Source organism: Microtus pennsylvanicus, chromosome 8 (genome assembly GCF_037038515.1).
Source record: "Microtus pennsylvanicus isolate mMicPen1 chromosome 8, mMicPen1.hap1, whole genome shotgun sequence".
Lineage (NCBI taxonomy): Eukaryota > Metazoa > Chordata > Mammalia > Rodentia > Cricetidae > Microtus > Microtus pennsylvanicus.
Window position 1 is genome coordinate 49,176,046 of NC_134586.1, and position 21,756 is coordinate 49,197,801.

The following is a 21,756-nucleotide window of genomic DNA, read 5'->3' on the forward strand; positions in this document are numbered from 1 at the left end:
GGCATGGTGGCACATGTCTTAATCCCAGTACTCAAAGGGCAGACACGAGAGGATTACTATCAGTTAAAGGCCAGCTTGATCTACATAGTGAATTCCCAGGTAGACAGGACAACAAAGTGAGACTTTTGTCTCAAAAAAAATAAAAATAGTAATAATAATTTGGGAACTTTTACTTATAAAGGTTGATTTATCTAAGATCACAAAACTAGGAACAAGGAACTTGGAACCAAATCCAATCCAATATTTTGTTTTGTTTTGTATTTTCTAATTAAAACTTTTATTTTATGTGTAGGAGTATTTTACCTACACATATGTGTGTGTACCAGGAGTGTGCCTAGACTGGTGCCTTCAGAGGCTGGAAAGACGGCATGTGTGGCTAGTGCCTCCAACCCCCGAAACTGGAATTACAGACAACTGTGAGCCTCCATGTGGGTGCTGGGAAGGGAGCCCAGGTCCACTGAAAGAACAGTCAGCACTCTTAACTTTAGAGCCCAGATGTTTTGTTTTCCAGACAGGGTCCATGGCGCCCAAGCTAGCCTGGAACTTTCTATGTAGCTAAGAGCGATGACTTCTTCCCTCCTCCTCAAGAGTCCTTTGATATAGACTTGTATCACTAGACCAGGTTTATAAAGTACAGGGGATCCAAGCCAGGACTTGGTGTATGCTAGGTGCAATGGTTTGAATGAGAATAGCCCCCATAGGCCCATAGGGAGTGGCACTCTTAGGACAGATGACCTTCTTGGAGGTGTTAGAGGAAGTGTGTCACTGGGGGTGGACTTTGAGGTTTTAGAAGCTCAAGCCAGGCCCATGTTGCTCTTTCTTCCTGTTGCCTGCCCATGTAGAACTCCCAGCTTCCTCTCCAGCACCATGACTGTCTTCCTGCCACCATGCTTCCTGCCTTGATGAGAATGGACTAAGTTTCTAACTGTAAGCTAGCCCTAATGAAATGCTTTTCCTTTATAAGAGTTGCCACAATTATGATGTCTCTTCATATAAGCAGAAACCCCAATTAAGTTACGAAGCAAGCATTCCACTACCTGAGCCTCAGCCCCAGTCCCAAAGCCAGTTCTAAATCCCAAACCTTGCTCGTGCAAATAACAGGTGTAAGGCTGGCTCCTTTGTCTTTTGGTCTTTTCTCAAGGTCTCCCTTAGTTGCGTTTGAGTCTGCACTGGTAGAACATGGGGACACAGGAGTGCACCTCGAGCCTCAGTTTATTACCAGCAGTTTATTACCTGCACCTTGAGTTGACATGAAGACAACAGAAATTCATAGAAACACGATGCTGAGCATTCCTCGAGGAAGCGAGTACCCAGGGCTGGAATTCTTGGAAGTCAGTCGTTGGATTTTTCCCCTCTTAATTGTTCTGTGGAGGCAGGGATGAGAGATCCTAGGAAGCTGGAGACCAGAGGCAGCCTAAGAAAGAATGCTCCCACCTGAAACCCCAAGAAGCATTTTTCTCATGGAGATGAAAGGGGGCCTAACTTCAGCAGAGGTGCACACATCCTGCTAAATTCTTTCTTGCTTTGTACTCTGAAGATAGCTACAAGCTGAGTTGGCTTCACACATGGCCCAGAAGTGATTAGATGGGGTGGGGGAACTCCAAGGACAGTAAGACTCTGTGGCTTAGGATGGTAGGCGGAACTCCATCTGTCCTGTCACTGGACTTTCCCCAGCCCCTCCCTGCCTCATCTTCCCCTCCTTGGAACTCCCTACTCCTCTTCTCCCCTGGTGGCTGAGCTCCAAGTCTCCAAGATCAAACTCTAAGGTCTCTTGAACCTGTTGCTAGTTCCCACCCAGCCTTGGTAAACCTACAAACTGGCTGGGCCTCTTCCCATCTGTCAGCTCAGGATCCGGAACCAGTGAGTTCACTTCCCTGCCTAATTGAGCTCTTGACATCTAGGGCCCATACAGGGAGAAGATGAAGGCAGTGTGTTATTTTAGCTGTTACAAAATCGACTCAAATCTATAAGCACTTTTTCTAAATTGGTTACCGTAAATAATCTAAATGGTGCCAGGTGCGGTGGCACACACCTTTGATCCTAGCACTAGGAAGGCAGAGGCAGACAGAACTCTGAGTTCAAGGCTGGCCTAGTCTATACAGTGAGTTCCAGGACAGCCAGGGCTATGTGGAGAGATCCTGTCTGAAAGACCAAATGAACAAAATGGCTTTAGGATCTGGGAATGTAGCTTAGTGTTATAGTTGAGCCTACTGTGCACAGCTTCCTGGATTCTGCCCCTGGTTGGGATGAGGGGAAAGGAATGGTCCTATAATTATAGGCTGGGGATATAGCTTAGTTGGTGGAATGATGGAATGATGGCCTAGCATCCTTGAGGCTCTGGGTTCTCTCCCCCCCCCGCCCATAAACTGAGTGGCATAAACCTATAATCCCAGTACCTGGGAGGTAGAGACGAGAAGTTGAGAAGTTCAAGGTTATCCTTGGCTACACAAACAGTTGTTTGTCCTTGTACAGAATTGACCTCGAACAAACTTGCTTCCTACAGTTTTCATCCTATCCCAGGCTTAGTTTCCAGATGGAAACGGAGATAGGTCATGCGTGTAGGACCGCTACCACGAGCACTTTTGGTGTGTGTCCGCGTGAAAACTGGACATCAGGGATTCCTTGTGTGGTCTGATGAGCTTCGACGAGAAGTCGGGCTTCCTGGCTGAGTGTCCACTCTGTTCTAAGATTGCATTGAAAATAGCTGTGACCTGACTTTGGCACATATTTAAAACATTAAAAAAAACTGAATTTGAAGCTGGACATAAATATACATGCATGTAATCCTGAAGCTTGGGAGCTGGAGGCAAGAGGATCAAAGCCAGCCTCAGCCACGTAGCCAGGTTCAAGGCTAGCCTGTGTTTCATGAGATCATGCCCCTTCCCCTAGAAAAAGGGCAAAATTTGACTGGATTTGGTGTATCTTGATACTAAAAGACATGCAGTCTGTAGTTTAGTTTGAGTCTGTTCAAGAAATACTGAGGGATAGAAGGTAGCGCATTAAGTCTTATTATCTATACGCAAATGTTTCATGCAGTTAATCCAGTTTAAATTAATCCTGTATAATCTAGTTTTAAAAGTGGGTTGCCACCACCCAAGGAGCACACATTCTGAGGGAATTAATCTAAGACCACCAGAATAAGGAAATCCAAAGCATCTTGCTAAAAAAAAAAAAAGGTCTGTCTTCCCCTTGCCCATCTGTCCCTTCCTTATTTTCTTTGCCCTCCTTGAGGACCCTGGGAGAGGTGACCCCAAGTGGCTAAAGCACATGCGTGGAATTACGGCTGCATTATCCTCATTGTCAGTTTAGGTTATTTCACCTCTTAAGTTTCAGTTTTCCTATCTGTGAAATGGGGATGATAATGTTTACGTCATGACAGCAGAGCAAGGGTTTGATCTGAGCTTTGGCACCCCAGACTGTGGGCTGCTGTCCTCTAAGACTACCTGAGGAGATTGAGTGATGCCTCATCCTGTGTCCCTGCTAGGTCACCCAGAGCTTCTGAAACTGCCCTCCTGTGGTGGGCGCCCAAAAGGCTGGGTCAACCCTCCTGACCATTCCTCTCCCTTCAGATAGATGTTCCCTGCCACTGCCCATATCTGTTTTGTGTTGTGTTTATAACGTTGCACCAGCCCCTAATCCACTTGATAGGTACAGATTGCCTTCCTTTGTGATTGAGCAGGTCTTGAATGGAACCTGAGAACCTGAATTTATTTTTTTGTTTGAGACAGGGACTCATGTAGTCCAGCTTGGGCTCTGACTTGTCAGGTAGCCAAAATATCTTTGAACTTTTGATTATCCTGTCTCTGTCGCCAAAGTGTTGTGATTACAGGTGTGTACCACACCTGATTCACGCAGTGTTGGGGATGGAACCCAGGGCTCCGTGCATGCGCAGCAAGCATTCTACCAACTAAGCCATATCTGCATACCTAGAACCTCGAAAATATGACAGGTCAGAGATGCTTTTTGGCTGACCACAGAGTTATGTTGTGAGAAAATTAGTTTGAGTTAAAAATACAAATCTGGGCTGGAGAGAGAGCTTGGGTCAAGGCCACTTTCTGTTCTTGCAGAGGGGCAAGTTTGGCTCCCGGCAACCATGAAGTAGTTTACAACCATTTGTAACTCTAATACCAGGGGATCCAAAACCCTTTCATAAATTTCTCAGTCACCAAGCAAGCACATAGTGCAAACAGACAAAATACTCATGCATGCAAAATAAAAAATCAAAATCTAAATATAAATAAAAATACTTCTAAAAAATTTTGTTTTTGTTTTTCTGAGACAGGATCTCACTACCTAGCTCAGGTTGGTCTTGGTCTTACAATCCTCCTGCCTCAGCCTCCAGAGTACTGGTATTACAGGAGCCTGCCACTATGCCCATTTGTAATTGCATTTAGTACACCCACCCTTCTGCATATCATAGGCCAGCAACCCAGTACTAGTAAACCCAGGTTGTTTACTGTGCAGGCTTCACAGCTGACTAGGACGCACAACTTGTCACTGCTGCCCGGGAGCATGAGAGAGAATCAGACATAGCCATGTAGGTCAGCACTGAACATCGAAATTACATTTCCGCATCGTGCCAAAACAAAAACTTGTGAGTTTGCCTTGTGCCAGAGATCATGTGTGTTGTGTGCTTGGCACCTTTACTCCCTTTTTCTGTAGGAATTAGTAAACGGATATACCTGGGTAGGTCTGGGAACTTGGCTAGAATCTGTGAAATCCCGGGCTTGATTCCTGTCACGCTAGGAATGGGAGGACGGCAGCGGAGACTTTCAGGTCAGAAGTTCAAGGTCATCCTAGCCAATCAGTGCCAACCGAGAGGGGGAGAGGAGAAGAGAGGAGAGAGAGAGAGAGAGAGAGAGAGAGAGAGAGAGAGAGAGAGAGGGAGGGAGGGAGGGAGGGAGAGAGAGAGAGAGAGAGAGAGAGAGAGAGAGAGAGAGAGAGAGAGGAGAGAAGTGAAGTAGGATAATGAGCTAAATTTACTACTGAAGGCCAAATTCCACAGATAACTGAAAGATAGAATTTATTTATTTACTTATCTTGCAGGGTTGGGAATCAAGCCCAAGGCCCCATACATGCTAACAAGCCCGCTGACACTGAGCTGCATCCTCATCCAGGAAACAAGATTTTATACGAGGGGCAGCATTCTGTCTGCCCAATAGGAAACAGGAGTGTACCCTTTGGTGCTTAACTGCCAGGTGGTCATGCACGCCTGCCAACCAGTTGAGGGAGCTGTGTTTCTAAGCAGTAATCGAGGTTCTTGTAATAATCTCATCACTCAGGTGAGGTGCCATCCTTGAACACTGGAGCCAGCTTGGACAGGGTATGGATTGACCCCTGCTGCACCTGTGTGCCGGACATGAAAGTATATTTTGCTGACTTTCAGGCTTATTAAACCTCTCCTGTTCCTTCATGAGCGGTGGAACCTGGAGGGGTTGCATAGGGTTTTAGCACATACAGAGAAGAAGGGGACCCCTTACCAGATCATCTTCAAGGCCATGCCAAGACCTGGCAGGCATTCATTCCCCAATGGTATGTCTTTGTGTGGAACACGGAATTAACTAAAATTCCCAGGTGGAGGACGCTCCATTCTCGGAGGCCTGCTTGCAACCCTTTGGTTCATGTCTGATATTTAGGATACATGGTACATGTACAGATAACAGGCCTCGGACTAGAGTGTTTGCATACTCTGTGTGTGTGTGTGTGTGTGTGTGTGTGTGTGTGTGTGTGTGTGTGTGTTGTCTTTTCCTTTAGTCTCCCTCATGCTAGCTTAGAATTTCAGCTCCTGTCTCAGGCTCCCAAGTTCTGGGATTCTAGGCATCTGTCCTTATATCAAGCTCAATCTCTTAATTTAACTGTAGATTTTTTGTTTTGAGGTTTTTTTGTATCTACACATACATTTTGAATTATGTTTAGGTATCAGTGTCAAGAGAAGTTAATTCTCAAGTTAATTTTTTAAAGGATTCATTGTTTTTATTTATGTGTATTTGTCCTAGTGTATGTTCATATGTGTGTGTGGGTGTGTGCACAGGATCCAGAAGAGGGGGCTGAATCCCCTCGAGCTTCAGTTACAAGTGGTCATGAACCACTCAGCGTGGATACTGGGAACTGAACTCTGGTCCTCTAGAAGAGCAGGAATCCTCCAAAACCCCAGAGCCATCTCACTAGCCCCTCAGATTAACTTTGAAAGAGTTATTGCTTTGTTACATGAAGTTTCTGCAGACATTTCTACCCGGTCCTTGAATTTAAACTTGGACCTTTTCATGCACCTTGCCTTTGAGTTTCAAGTGCTGAGTACGGATAAACAAAGTAAAATGTGGGGCCTGGACTTGCTTTGTTTTCTATTTGGTTTTATCTGTGGAGCACAGGGTCTCACGTGTCCTGGGCTGGCTTCTTTGACTACACCACTTAGGATGACCTTGAACTTCAGCCCCTCCTGTTTCTACTTTGGGCTTCCACGCCTGGTTTGTACCAAGCTAGAGACTGAACCTTGGACTTCACGCGTGTTAGGCAAGCACTCTACCAAATGAGCTGCATGCCCAGCCCTGTTTTGTTTTCTTTTGACTGCCCTAGAAACCCAGGGTTTCCCCCACACTGAGCACAAACAGCAAGGATTGTTGTGTGCTATCAAGTGCAGTTTGTTAATTGCCGGCACTCCCTTCCTCGCCAGCGTCTGCTGGCAGGTGGCTGATCGGCACTGCCAGTGAGCTTACAGTTTGCCACAAGCAGGTGCTCACAGTTGCTGGGGTGGCTTTCCCACACACCACACGCATACTTCAGTGCATAGAAGAGGGTGGCTTTGGTTTTCCCAGTCATGTGGCTTCCTCAACAAAGATTGGGGTTGTCACATTTCAACGGGGCTTTCTGGGTCAATAAGGAAAAACATACAACTCAGGGAAAGAAGCTGGGACTCTGCAGAGAAACCATTACATGAGGAATGTCTTCAGTGGAGAGTCAGGATAGCTCCCTCAGGATACAGGAAGAGAATGCTGGAATGCCCAAGGGTAGGGCTCAGATTGGGCAACCAGATAAAATGCAAGCCTGCCTTTTAAAAAAAATTAAATCACATTTTATTAATTTTATGTATAGGGGTGCATAGTACGCATGTGCCATGTTACAACTGTGGTGGTCAGAGGACAACTTCTGGGAGGTCTCCACCATATAGGTCCAGGCATCTGACTCAGATCATCAGACTCAGCAGCATGCCCCTTTGCTGCTGAGCCATCTTGTTGATCTACAAGCCCGTTCTTCCAACTCCCCTGAAACGACAGAGGAAAGCCTGTTGGTGTGGTCACTGAGAAGCAAGGAGTGTAGCTCATTGGGCTTTCTGTCTGCCTGGCACCTTGAGAAAGCAGTGCCCCATGACAGTCTGATCAAGTGTATCTTTGTAATCACATATCCATCGCCATCAGGGTCAGGAATGTCGAGCCGGGGTGAGTGGATTTATTGCCAGGGAAAGGCAGAGACATCCCCAGGAGGTCTCCACACCTCCCCAGCTGCTCTTGAGCCCTCTGTCTGCACTCAGAGGTTGATCCAGGTTCATATAAACAGTGCTGCCCGGACAGCCATAGGGAGGGGCGTTTTGCTCCGAAGCCAGCCCTAGCTGTCTCTGCAAGCACCAGGACTTCACTGGGTTCCAGGCTCCCAGGCAAAGTCCCCAGGAGGGTGAGCAAACAGTCACCCAGCTACTGTGGTGCACTCAAATGTGAAATCCTGTTTGGCCCTAAATTCTGAACACGATTGGAATTAACCCTTTGGAGTAAGGTTCCATTGCCAGATTCGCTTCTTGTTCTATGGGGTCCCCCCTCAGACTTTAGTATCACGGCACTGGGCACTCCTGTTATAATTGGTAGCTCATCCATTAGCATCCCTTTATCCATTTCCCGGTCATGTGTGATAGGTTTTGTTGTGAGTTGTTACACTGAAAAGCATGTAAAATGCACAGGCTGTATATAGAACAAATTAGAAATTGCACAGCTACAAAAGCACAGCCCCTGGGAGTCTCTCCTGTACCACCATTGTGCCTCACACCCTCCCCCACCCCACGCCAATACAATGCCGTGTCTGTTCTCGGAGTCATTCACAGTATGTCTGATTTCATTTTGCTTGCTTTGGACCCTCTATATATGGAATTGTAACTTGTTTTGAGACAAGCTCTCAGCATATAGTCCAGGCTGGCCTTGAACTTGGACCTCCTGTGACAACCTCCCAAGTGCCAGGATTACAGGAATTCACCACAGTTCCAGGCTGGGATGTTTGTTTGGCCACTATCAGTCAGATTCATCCATGTTGTATGTGGCTAAAGTCTATTTTCTTTGCTGTGTGCTATCCAACTACATGAATAAACAGCAACTTCCTCATGTCTGCTATCAGGAGATGTTGGGGAAGGGGTTGTTCATTTTGTTTCGTTTGTTTTTCTTTTGTTGCTGTTGTTGTTTTTTGAGACAGGGTCTTATATTTCCTGGCTGGCTGGGAACTTATTGTATAAGTGGGGTGACTTTGAACTTTTGACGCTCCTTGCTTCTGCCACTAGCGTGCTAGGGCTACAGGCATGTGCTGTCACCCCCATTTTATGCAGTGTCAACAATCAAACCAAGGGTTCACGTGCTAGGCAAGCATTGTACTGAATTACATTCTCAGCCATATTATCGGATATTTGTATTGATTTCTTCCTTTTCTTTCTTTCTTCCTTTCTTTTGTCTTACTGTAAGCAGTGCTGTTATAAACTCACTCAAGTGTGTATGTATCTAGGTATACAAATTTCCAAGCAGTCTTACTGATTGACCTTCCCAGTAGCCTGAATCAGACCTCTCATTGACTTTTATCTAGGGATAATTTAGATAGAATCAGAGTTTCAAAAGTCTGATTGTCTGGTGTCTATCAGGAGCTCACTGAAGATGCTTTCTCCCAGAACTCTGAAGTTGTTGAATATTTTTCTTCTACCCACAGGCCATTTGGATTCCTCCTTTGCTGCCGTTTGTTGGAGGGCTGACCTCATGTATCCGCCAGGCTGTCTGCCTTGGTCCTCCTTTGATTCTTCCATGGGCTTTGTTGTTGTTGTTAATGTTAAATGTCTAAGCTCCGTGTGCCTCTGTATCAGTGACGACTCTCTGGAAGTGTCCTGCGTTAAGGAAGTTTGTATAGGAAAGTGGGGTCACGTGGTTACAGAGTGTTCTGCACAGCACCCCAGATCTGAACCTGATAAAGGGAGGCCTTTCGGGTGCACTACTAACAATTTACACTGGTGACTAATTATCTGAAAGTGGAAGCCAAATTAAGCAGAGATCACACACACACACACGCACGCACGCACGCACGCATGCACGCAGAGTTCCAGTGAGAGAATGTAGATTAACAATGAGAGTCTGCTGGTGTGTTTGATATGAAGAACAGTTGTTGAGTTAAATTCAGATACTTTGCATAAAACTTTGCAGAGTTGGACTTTTTTGTTTGTTTGCTTACCTGTTTGTTTTTAAACACGATTGTCAGGCAACATCCAATACCTGTCTCCTTATGTGGCTCACATAACCTAAGATCTCCGGTGTTTATAGTTGGAAGGGACGTGAGAAAATAAAGCCTTTGTTAAAAATATGCTTCAAAATGCAGTAGGATAGAAGGCTCAGAATCTTTTTCCTTCCTGTGTTTTATTATTTAAGATTAGGCTGGCCCAATCTGGAAATTGCTATGTAATTTAGGCTTGTCTCAAACGTGGGCACCTCCTCAGTTTCAGCCTTCCTAGAGCCAGGATTACCGGCATGTGTCACCAAGCCTGAAACCTGTGGTGGCAGCCTCTTCCTCCTCTTTCTTTTCCTCCTCCTCCTCTTCCTCCTCCTCTTTGCTTCATTTCTTGGTTTCTTTTCCTGTTGCTGCTTGTTTTGTTTCATGTTGTTTTGAGGCAGCATCTTATATATAGCCCAGGCTGGCCTTGAACTCACTCTAGACTAAACTGTGGATCCTCATATCACTAGCTCCCAAGTGTTCAGACTGAAGGCATGGCCTCACACCCAGACTTTTGGGAGGAAGGTTGTTTTCTAGGGATCCCAGTGACCTCATACACACTAGGTAGGTACTCTGTCCCTGAGCTATGCACCAAGCAACCTCAGATTCTTTGTAATGTTCTAATTCAGGCTTTAAGCCTGGCTCTATCAACAATGGAAGGAGGCAGTTCTTTGCAGTTGGGGGCTCTATTGTGCCCTATAGGAAAGTATTCTGGTCTCTGTCCAGAACATGCCAAGAACAACTCCTTCCTCAATTGTGACCATTAAGAAGGCTGCTATGTGCTCATCTCCTCAAGGGCAAAATCACCCAAGTTGAAAACCACTGATCTAGCCAGGTATGATGGCACAGGCCTTATAACCCAGAACCTGAGAGGCAGAGGTAGGCGGATCTCTGAGTCCGTGGCCAGCCTGGTCTACAGAGCAAGTTTCAGGACAGCCAGAGCTGCATAGATAAACCCTATCTTGAAAAAATTTGTGGGGGGGGGGGCGGGGGAGAAAAATGAAAAGAAAAGAAAACCACTCATCTAAGGGAATCTTTTAGATCTCCTTCTTCTTTTTAAACTTAAAGGAAGTTTGAACAATACATGCAGAGTTCCTACATAGCTCATCTCCTTCCCACCCATGACTTCTCCTAACAGTGATATCTTGCAGTAGCATGGTGCCTTTGTTATACAGTCCACAGACAGGGGTAATATAGTTCTACAGGTCCTGACAGATGCATAGTGTCACCTTTGCTCTTTTACAGCAGCATCATAGAAATAAAGTCACCGCCTTGATCGCCTCCACCCTCCACCCCCATCATCCATCTCTGCTTTGCTGCTGAAGCAGAGTAGTGTATGGCTGTCCACGAGGTGCTAAGACTCCCCTCCCTTTTGACTAAAGTGGAGATACTGGAGTCTCTCGTATAAAGTAGTCTAGTATTTGCATGTAACACACACATTTTCTTTTTGGATCATGTCTCAATGAATTGTGCTTCCTATGATGAAAATGCTATGTAGGTCATGGTTGTTGTATTGTTCATACCATAATGACAGGTAAAAGTCAGTCTGTGTTTGGCACAGACTCAGTTTTTAATATTTTCAGTCTGTAATTGGTGGAGTCCATGGATACAAAGCCTCTGTTTGTGGACAACTCCTCTCTTTAAAGAAAAAGTTACATTATATTTTTACTTATGTGTTTATCTGTGTGTCTGTGTGGGCTATGCACATGTGAGTGCCTGAGCTCTGGTGTTTGTGGAGTTCAGAAGAGGGTGTTGGGTCCCCTGGAGTTGGAGTTATAGACGGTTGTGAGCTACCCAAGAGGGATGCTGGGATGCAAACTCGGGCCCTCTGTCAGAGGGGTGTGTGTTCCTAATGGACGGACCATCTTTCCAGCTTCTGCTGACTTCTCGTTAAACTAGCTGGACCTTCTTGAACTAATCCCCATGGGGCTTTCCTGTTCATGTATCTGTATTGGTTGTTCCTCAGTGGTTGATTAATACAGAAGAAGGCTCTTCATGGGCAAATAGTCACTGTTTAGAATAATGGCTCGCAATTAACCTTTGGAAATGTATTGATTTATTCCATCAGGATTTCTAGACAAATAACACCCACGTTTTACAATGAAGGAGGATAGTATAAATATCACATCTTATGACTGGGATAGGTCCTGGCTATCTAGAATGAAAAATTGTTCTTGAGAAATCATAGCAGAATGACATCTTCAAGACCAAAATTCATCTTTGAAAATTCTAACACAAGGCAGTATTTGTCATTTGAACATATAGCTGTTTCTCTGTGTAGGTGCTAGATACAGAGTAGACTTGTGTTTGGCAGTCATTCATTGATGGCTTAAGTGCTAGAAAAATCTCACATTTAAAATGCTTGCCTTTAGCAGGGGACATGGGATCAAAACCATCTTAAAGAACCGGAGCTTTGAGCGTCCGTTAGCACTTACTCATTAGTAAACTTATTGGATAGAATAGTGGCTACAATGGCCCCTTTGCTTTCCCCCCCTCTCTTTCCTCTTTTGTCTTGACTGCATTTTTATAACGTTTTTGAAATCATTTGTTTATTTTACGTGTATAGTGCTTTGCCTGATTGTACGCATGTGCATCACGTGCGTGCAGTGCCCGCTGTCTTCAAAATTCAGAAAACGGTGTCAGGTTTCCTGTAACTAAAACTAATGGATATCTATGAGCCTCCCCGCCATGTGGGTGCTGCAAACCCAACCCAGATCCTCTACAGGAACAAGTGCTCTTAATCCACTGAGCCGCCTCTCCAGCCCCATGCATTTTCACAACTTTGAAGTCAATGCATTATGTGAAAGTCTCCGTGTTAGGCATGCATCTTATGCTTATTGTCAATTGAATAAGCAAATATATGAGAAATAATAACTTTCAATCTACTGAAGTCTCATTGCCACAGAATTAACTGTAAAACAAAGCTTTCCTAGATGCTGATCTTGGAACATGGGTTGTTGGAACGTGCCTCGTGGTTCACTTGGATCTGGAATTCGGCAGTATACATGAGTTGCTGGCAATGAGGAACAGCAGAAAGCACTATTTTATCCCGGTGTGGTGGCTACCACCTGATATCACAGTATTCGAGTCAGAGACTGGAGGATCATGGACTTGAGGCCCACCTAGGCTATAGAGCAATACCCTGGTCTCCAAAATCACCAGAGAGAGAGAGAGAGAGAGAGAGAGAGAGAGAGAGAGAGAGAGAGAGAGAGAGATTATGTGTGTCAAAAGACTTTGAAGGACAGAGCCTGAAATTATTTTAAAAAAAAATAAATGTTAGTCTTTGGAGTTGATAGTTGGCCTAATATGAATAAGTTGGACTGTAGTATATTTTGATTTTTCTGGAAGCACAAACCAGTTTCCCAAGGTTGTCAGTCTGATTAAGTCCCGCCGCTCAGATTCCAAGTGAGTGGAGAGAACTATTCTTGCTTAAGAACGGGAGCCAAGTGACTTTTTGTTTCTTATTGTGATTAAGAAAGCTGAATCTTTTACCTGCAGGTAGGCCGCAACCCTCTTCTTAGTAAAACACACACAGAGGGTGTGTGGAGAGCCTGCTTGGTTCTTCAGCATAGACATCTGCAATGAAGTGGCTGCATGGGCATTGCTGTCAGTTCTTCAGCGTAGACGTCTGTCAGTTCTTCAGCGTAGACATCTGCAATGAAGTGGCTGCATAGACGTTGCTGTCAGTTCTTCAGCGTAGACGTCTGCAATGAAGTGGCCGCATAGACGTTGCTGTCACTGTTCTCTTACTTCCTTATTGCCCTCAGAAATGCAGTGGGCCAAGTCAGCCATCTTTGGAAAATTCATTGTCTCTGTAGAAATCTCCAGAACAGATAAAACCAGAGCAAAGAGGAAGCGTTTGGACTAAGTAATCAAGTAGCAAGCTATATTTAATACTGACCGAATTACTATATCTAATACTAAATGCTAGGTGTAGGCCACACAGACTGAATGGAGGCTATGCTGTGATCCCCAGTTTGCTGTTGTTTTCCTCTTCTGTCTTTTGGATTCCTACCATAATATGGTGTGCGCTTGGCCTGTGAGGGCTGGATGACTGATTTAAGACCTTCACCCTAGGTCCAGTCTGGGTCCAATGCATGGTCCTCCACAAGGAGGTTCCTGTGCTTCATTATTATGGGAGTGTGGTGGTTTTGATGGGATGTCCCCCATAGTCCAGGCATTTGCATACTGGGTCCCCAGTTGGCTGTTTGAAGAGGCTTAGGAGCTGTGGCTCAGGACGTACTGGAGGAAGTATGTCACTGAGGAAGAGCATCGACGTTTCAAAAGACTCTCGCCATTTTGCCTTAGCTCTCTGCTTCCTGCATTCAGTTCCAGATGTGAGCACTCTGCTTCTGCTTCAGTGGCCACATCTGCTGCTTGCTACCGTGCTTCCCTGACATCCTGGTGGTGGACTTTTATGCCTCTGGAACCATGAGCTCAAAGTAAACCCTCCCTTCTATAGGTTGCCTTTGCCATGATGTTTATCACAGCTACAGAGAAGTTACCAATACAGACGCTAACGTGAAAATGCCTGTGACAAGTTTTAAAACTTGCTAGTGTTTTCCTGTGTACCTGTGTGCATGTGTGTGTATGTCCAGTGTTTTCCTTTGCACCTGTGTGTCTGTGTATTCAGTGCTTACCTCTGCACCTGTATATGTATCCAGTGTTTTCCTTTGCACCTGTGTATATGTGTGTGCGAGTGTGTTAGTTACCTATTTCATCGCTGTGACCAAATACCAGACAAAAACTAACTTAAAGGAGGAAAGGTTAATTTTGCCTTGCAGTTTGAGGATGCAGTCCATCAGGGCGGGAGGTCATGAACAGCGAAGCCATTACGGTATCAGGCAGCCGGCTGCGTTGTATCCATAGTCAGGAAGCAAAGAGAGTTAAAGATGGTCATCAGCTGGCTTTCCCCCCTTTATCAGTTCAGGACCTCAGCCCGTGGGATGGTGCCACCCACATTCAGAACTCTGGCTTTGGCTCCTTGGTTAAACCTTCCTGGAAATCTCCTGATAAACACACCCAGATGTGTGTGTCCCAAGTTGACAAACAAGACCAGCCTCACAGGGTGTGAGGGTTGTGCTCTTGAGGGATTGAGAATACTCACTCAGCAGTCTAGGACGGTCTAGGACAGAGCCTTGGGAATCAGGGTTAGAACACAGCGTTTAAGAACCTGGTCTTCAGAGCCAAACAGACTGGCTTCTAAGGCATGTGGACTCTACACAGTAGGCATGAACAGTTAGCAAGTGAGTCAGTGTCCCTAAGCCTCACAGCTTTACCAGGAAACCATGCAGAATAATAGTGTCTTCCGCATGAGAAAATTGACATCCAGCCTAACATGAGAAAAATAATGTCCCTAAATGTCCTGCATGGTGCCCAGTTAAATTTAGTCTTTCAGCAAAGTCTGGCTGGTAGGAAGAGAGGAAGATATGGGAGTTGGGGAGAGGAAGCGTTAATGTGATTCTGGGTGGGGAACACTGGGGTTCTGGGGGTTGTGAGCCAGCTTTTCATGAATGTTTCCAAGGAGCTAATAGACTTTCTAGAACCATCTTTGCTCCTTCCTTGAATACTCAATGGCAGCTACAGAATCTGTTCTCTCGTATAGCACGTGACCAGCTCTCACTAGCTCATATTCCACATTCTCCACAAAGACCACACCTTTCTCTTGACCACTCAGATGTGCCCATTTTATATAGACTTTGTCAACTTTATAGACAGTTTAGTTCACTGTGGGTAATGGGAGGGGTCCCTCTGGGTTTGTCAGAACCATGTTTCCCCATCCTCTTAGAGCCCCGAGATTTCTGCAGAAACTAACTTTCCAAAGTTGCTTGGCTTGGTTCACTGTACTTCAAGGTGGTGGGGAAATAGCAGAAAAGTGACCACATGTTTTGTAAACCTTTTGGTTGTGGGATGCCCATAGTGAAGAGCCTGTAGACATTCTGTGATTGGGTCAATGGTGATTGGCATTCCAATACACTGAATATTAGGAGCTGCTAGAGTTGATTAGGGTGATGATACCAGAACATGGAAAAGTGCGCAATGGAATATGAAGAGTACTGTGAAAAGTAGAATATGAAATATGTACAATCCCGGTCATCCTATATAATGAAATTGATGCTCACAGAAAGTATTAGAGGCTTGAAAGTAGATGTGGTTGTCTCATTTGGGGGCGGCCTCTAGTGAGTGACAGAGACCAAGGTCCTATAGTAAGTATTTGGGTGTCTTCATTGGGAGAGCCTGACGGGATGTCTTTTCAGGTGACTCTCTGATATTACTGTACTGTGTTTCTTCCTAGTGATGAGAATGCCAGAAAAGACTTGAAGACATTGCCAGTCTTCCCAACTAAAACCCTTCAGGAACATCCATCACTCGCTTACTGGTAAGCCAGGACAGCCCTGGGCTATGGTCATGGCCCCCATTGAGCACTGGTAAAGCCAGGACAGTCCTGAGCTGTGGTCATGGCCTCCACTGAGCACTGGGTACTTGGCAGATAATTGAAGAGAATCACTGTTTTCTTCCAAATTACTTGTATTCCTTGTAAATGTAGTCTCCTTGGTTTCAGTCCCCAAACTGTGAAGGTGCCCTTGCTTTGCACACACACAAATATAAAGATAATAAAACATTTTATTTTGATAACTTCAGATACGAAAGTTGGAATACATTTTCCGACCATACATGAAATTAGATACAGAGCCTACATTGCATTCTGACTCTGGAAACTTCTGAACAAATAACTATTGAATGAAAGTTTCTTTAAAAAAAAAAAAAGAAGTGTGGGGGAAGAGGGGGTGATGATTTGTTTCAGAGAGAGATGCTTCTAGTCTCACAAGTTACACCTGGGGATGACTGGAAGAGCCCTGAGCTGTTGAGTAAAGTCAGGTCTGAGGAAGTCCGCAACTTCAGCGTGGTCTCTCTTACAGGATGCAACTGGAGACTTCTCTTTATAGCCCTGTGCCCAAAGGTGGTGATAAGAAGACTATTTCAGATCTTGTTTAGACTCAAAGCAGGTTTAGTTTTCTTAAGATACTTTTTTTTGCTTTTAAGAAAGAACAAGCAAGTCTCATATGGCCCAGGCTGCCGGGTACTCTTTAAGTAATTAAGGATGACCTTGAACTTCTGGTTTTCTCAGCCTCCACCTCCCAAGGGCTGGAATTACAGGCCTGGGCCACCACATCTGGTTTATATGGTCCTGGGGATCGAACCCAGAGTTTGTGCATGCAAGTCAAGCACTCTACCAGCGGAATTTCATCTCTTTTTTAAATCAACAACAAGAAAATGGGTCTTAGGCTCAAAATTACCTCAACAATGTTCTCTAACTAGTATTTAATATTTGTACTTTATATCTAGTATGATGCATCTAGAATATTAGTTGTTTATTTGAGAAATTCATCTTGTTTCCTTTCCCAGTAAATGACATTTTAAAGATATGAATTACACAATTATATTAAAAGTTAAAGATTCTAATGGAAGTAGTCACAAGCTGAGCTCAGAAACAAGAGTCCTAGAGAAACGTCACAGGATGCCACTCTGGAGCTCAGATTTTCAGTGGCTGCCTGAGAACGCGGAAATGGAAACCGAATGTCAGAACATCATATGTCATCGGGCTTATTTCTCTGTTTTGCAGTGAGGACAGAGTGATTGAGCATTATTTGAAAATCAAAGGTCTGACTCGGGGTCAAGCTGTGGTCCAGTAAGTATTGTTCCTCTTCTTGCCTGAACATAGTTTTATAGAAAACATCTTAGTGATTCCATACATGGGTGTTACCAGTTCCAATGCTTCCCAGTGTGGGGCAGGCAACAGAGAGGGAAGTGTTGGCCACCTAGGGAATGGTGACAATGGTGGTGGCAAGAGCTGTTACTCTGGGCACAGGTAAGGTGGCTTAGCTTTAGAATTCAGGCACAATGATACCAAATGTTCCAACACTTTCAAAGAGAAGATGGAAATTCAGTTTGTGACTCTACTTTTGATGGAACTTGGGATACATTTGCTGTGTTGGAATTCTGTTTCTTCTTACTACCAAAAGTAAACCATAGTTATTACTTAAATAGAAGATAGATAGGTAGATAGATAGATAATAGATAGATAGATGATAGATTAGATTAGATAGATAGATAGATAGATAGATAGATAATAGATAGATAGATGATATAGATAGATAGAGATAGATAGATAGATAGATAGATAGATGATAGATAGATGATATAGATAGATAGATAGATAGATAGATAGATAGACAGATACATAGATAGATAGATGATAGATAGATGATATAGATAGATAGATAGATAGATAGATAGACAGATAGATAGATGATAGATAGATAATAGATAGATAGATAATAGATAGATAGATGAGATAGATAGATAGATAGACAGATAGATAGATGATAGATAGATAATAGATAGATAGATAATAGATAGATAGATGAGATAGATAGATAGATAGATAGATAGATAGATAGATAGATAGATAGACAGATACATAGATAGATGTCAGTCTCCTGTAGACAGGCTGACCCTGAACTCAATAGCTAAGGATAGTGGTTTTGAATCCTGGCTCCACTTGCCTCCAGATTGCGAGGACTCTAAGTGCCACCACACCCAGCTTCTGTCATACTCTTTGACTGTACAGAAGTACCACTGATTTATTAAGAACTCTTCACTGGATAAAATAAACTTCTGTGATTATGAAAAGCAATCTGCTTTAGTTCTAATTGCTCCAGCAACTGGAGAGAAACTCTTAGGGCCATAGCTTTAAGAGAAAAAATAAGAACTGCTGAGGGTGGCACAGGTCATGTGAGAAGTGGAATGACCCAGGTGGCCTGTCCCTTGGAGAGGACACGGCCTTCTTCATGCTCTCACTTCTTCACTGGAATCAGTATCCACTCTGCACCTGTGCACACCTGTGATGCTCCAGGCAGAAGGCAGAAGTCACCAGTTCTAAGGTTGAGCCCTTGATGTTCCAATCCATTGTACCTGTTTCCTGAGCTAGGTGCAGGTGGTGGAGGGTGCTCCAGGGAAGGAGCAGGTATAGAAAGATAATATCTCTGATGGATTTTAGTCAGGTTGGTGTCTACATTAGGAGGTGTACTTACTTTTTACCTCTCTTGGTAGCTGTTGTGTGATTACAAACATAGTCTGTTTAACTTGGTTAACACTTACCTGTGGAGTTCAAATCCCTGCTCTGAGTTTGTCCACTGCTTGATCTTGGCACACTCACCTAACTCCTGTACCCTTTATATTCATTTACACGTAAGGCAGTTACTTAAGAAATACCAAGTTTGTGATTACAATGTCCAAAGAAATTGATCTTCACAATGTCATTAAAAAAAACTTCAAAATTGAATAAATGTGATCAAAGTATATTGTATTAAAGTCTCAATTACTAAATCAAAATGTTATTTTTTAAGAAGTACCCTCAAATTAAGTGGGGACTTCAGTTTCTTGGGGATGGAGAATTTTTATAGAGTTCACCCCACTCCTTAAAAGTCCTCGATACCTTCTTGAACATAAATAGAAGCAATGACATGATTGCCATAATTTTTATTTGTATGCCTAATGTCTGTTTGAGAGAGTAGCTCATGTATTCCAGGGTACCATTGAACTCGCGGTGTAGCTCAGGATGACCTTGAATTTACGAACTTCCTGTCTTCACTTCCCAGTACTACTCACATACAATACCTTACTGAGTTTATACAGTGTTGGGGGTCATACCCAGAGCTCTGGGAAAGCTAGGCAAGCAGCCTACCAACTGAGCCATACCCCAGGCCAGAATACTGATTTACAACCGTAATGTTCACCCCTTTAAAGTATGTATTTCTAAAAACTGCTATGTTGTGTTTACAGTTAGGTAAACTTGACTACAATCAATATATTTCCATATGTTGAGGGGACTTTTTGTTTGTTTTTATTTTTGGGTTTTTTTGTTGTTGTTGTTTTTCAAGACAGAGTGTTGGAGGAGGCTGCCTGCTTCATTCTCGACCACTTAACCCTGAAATAATCACACAGGAACCATATTATTTAAATCATTGCTTGGCCCATTAGCTCTAACTTCTTATTGGCTAACTTTTATATCTTAGTCATCTTAATTTAACACATTTCTATAAATCTGTGCATCACCACATGGCAGTGGCTTACCGGGTAACGTTCCCAGTGTCTGTCTCTGGCAGTGGCTCCTATGGCTTCTCTTTTACTCTGCCTTTCTTTCTCCCAGTATTCCGTTTAGTTTTCCCCACCTAGCCCTATTCCCTTGTAACTCTGCTATAGGCCCAAAGCAGTTTCTTTATTAACCAATGATAATCACAGCATACAGAGGGGAATCCCACATCAACAGGGTTTCTCTGTAGCTTTGGAGCCTGTCTTGGAATAAGCTCTTGTAGACCAGGCTGGCCTTGAGCTCACATAGATCCACCACCCTCTGTCTCCCAAAAGGCATATGCCACCACTGCCCGGCTTTGAGAGGACTTTTTAATGACATTGTAAAGATCAATTTTCTGGACATTGTAATTACTACCTCAGTAATCTATCATGAGGATGACACTAAGATGAATATTTATACTCTCCCTCTCTCTCCTCTCCCCCAGACCTGGTTTCTGAGGATTTGGGGTACTTTGAGTCAGGGTCTCATGGCTGGTCTAGAACCTCCCGAGTGCTGAGGCTACAGTCATGGGCCACCATACCTGGTCTAAAAGTTGATTCTTACTGTTTGTGTGTTAAGTATTCACCTTAAAAAAGAATTGCTATGTGGGGCCAAAGTAATGGCTCAACAGTTAAGAGAACTGGCTGCTCTTCCAGGGGTCCTGAATTCAGTTTCCTGCATCCACATGGTGCTTACAGCCCTCTACAACTATAGTCCTGTGGATCCTGATGGCCTCTTCTTGTGTGCAGATATGCACGAAATAAAAATAGCATATGCAGTGTGCACACATAGGCCAGGTGTGGTGTCACGTGACTTTATCACATCACCTGGAGTTCGGGGCCAGCCTGGTCTACAGAACAAAGTTCAGGACAGCCAGGGCCACACAAAGAAACTCTGCCTTGGAAAACAAAAAAACAGAATAAATGCATAAATAAATAAGTCTTTTTTAAATTTTACAGTTTGGGTTTCCAACGCAATCCATTTGTAAGCCGCATAAGCCTTCACTGTGTTTGCTTTGTTAGAAAGCCCCTGGCATTTAGATAAGGTACAAACCATATTATGCCCTACAATGGTTTATTACTCTATTTCTACCTAAGTCAATGAGCTTAGTCATGGCTAAAGGAGGGAAGTAGAAGCAAACTGTGTTCCCTGAAATCAGTTTCCCTCGAAGTCCCCTTGGTTGTTTCAATTATCTGATGATATGTCTCCACTTTCTTTAGGTATATGAAAATAGTAGAAGCCCTACCAACCTATGGAGTCCATTATTACGCAGTGAAGGTAAGTGCTTCTCATATTCCAGAATTTTCCACAATGCTCACCAGGCTGTGCAAGTCACAGGCTGTCTAAAACAGCATCTAGTGTGTGCATGAACTGTGTCTAGGATTTGAAGTATTTTTAATTGTTTCGTTTCTCAAGACAGTTTCTCTGTGTAGCCTTGGCTATCCTAAAACTCACTCTGTAGACCAGGCTGACCTGGAACTCCAATAAATCTGCCTGCCTCTGCCTTCTAAGTGCTGAGATTAAAGGCATGCACCACTACCACCTGGCCTTCATTATCTTTTAAAAGATTTATTTGTTTTATTTGTATGTGTTTAAGTGTTTGCCTCCATGTATATCTGTGTGCTGCATGTATGCAGTGCCCATAGAGGCCAGAAGAGCACGTTAGATTCCCTGGAACCTGAGAAACAGATAGTTGTAGACCATGTGGGTGCCCAGAACTAAACCCTGGTCCTTTGGAAGACCAGCCAGTGCTCTTAACTACTGAGCATTCTCTCATTCAGCCCCCAAATTTCAACATTTTAAGTAGAATCATTTCCATCCATGTTTTAAGTTTATTCATATTTTTAGCAAATTATAAAGCACATTATTTTTGCAAAATACTATACTCAGGTGCTTTCCCAGATGTATTAGTTCTCTCTCTCTCTCTCTCTCTCTCTCTCTCTCTCTCTCTCTCTCTCTCTCCCTCCCTCCCTCCCTCTTTCTCCCTCTCTCCCCTCCCCCCCCTCCGCCTCCCTGCCTCTCTCACTCTACTTGCATGCTGGGTATTGAGCCTGGGACCCATGGCATGCTAAATTTCTCCTGTAGCACGGAGCTTCACCTGCAGTTCTAGGTCATTCTCA

The 21,756-nt window shown here is 44.0% G+C and overlaps 1 protein-coding gene across 9 annotated transcripts in view; it reads left to right on the forward strand.

Annotated features, from left to right (window-relative positions):
- Positions 1 to 21,756, forward strand: part of Frmd4b (FERM domain containing 4B) — a 326,048-nt gene that overhangs the window by 267,412 nt on the left and 36,880 nt on the right. For all 9 annotated transcript variants that reach the window (XM_075983380.1, XM_075983378.1, XM_075983374.1 and 6 more), the window contains 3 exons: positions 15,794 to 15,877; positions 17,123 to 17,188; positions 20,857 to 20,914. In XM_075983380.1, the coding sequence (XP_075839495.1) occupies positions 15,794 to 15,877; positions 17,123 to 17,188; positions 20,857 to 20,914 (208 nt within the window). The remainder of the gene's footprint in view (positions 1 to 15,793; positions 15,878 to 17,122; positions 17,189 to 20,856; positions 20,915 to 21,756) is intronic.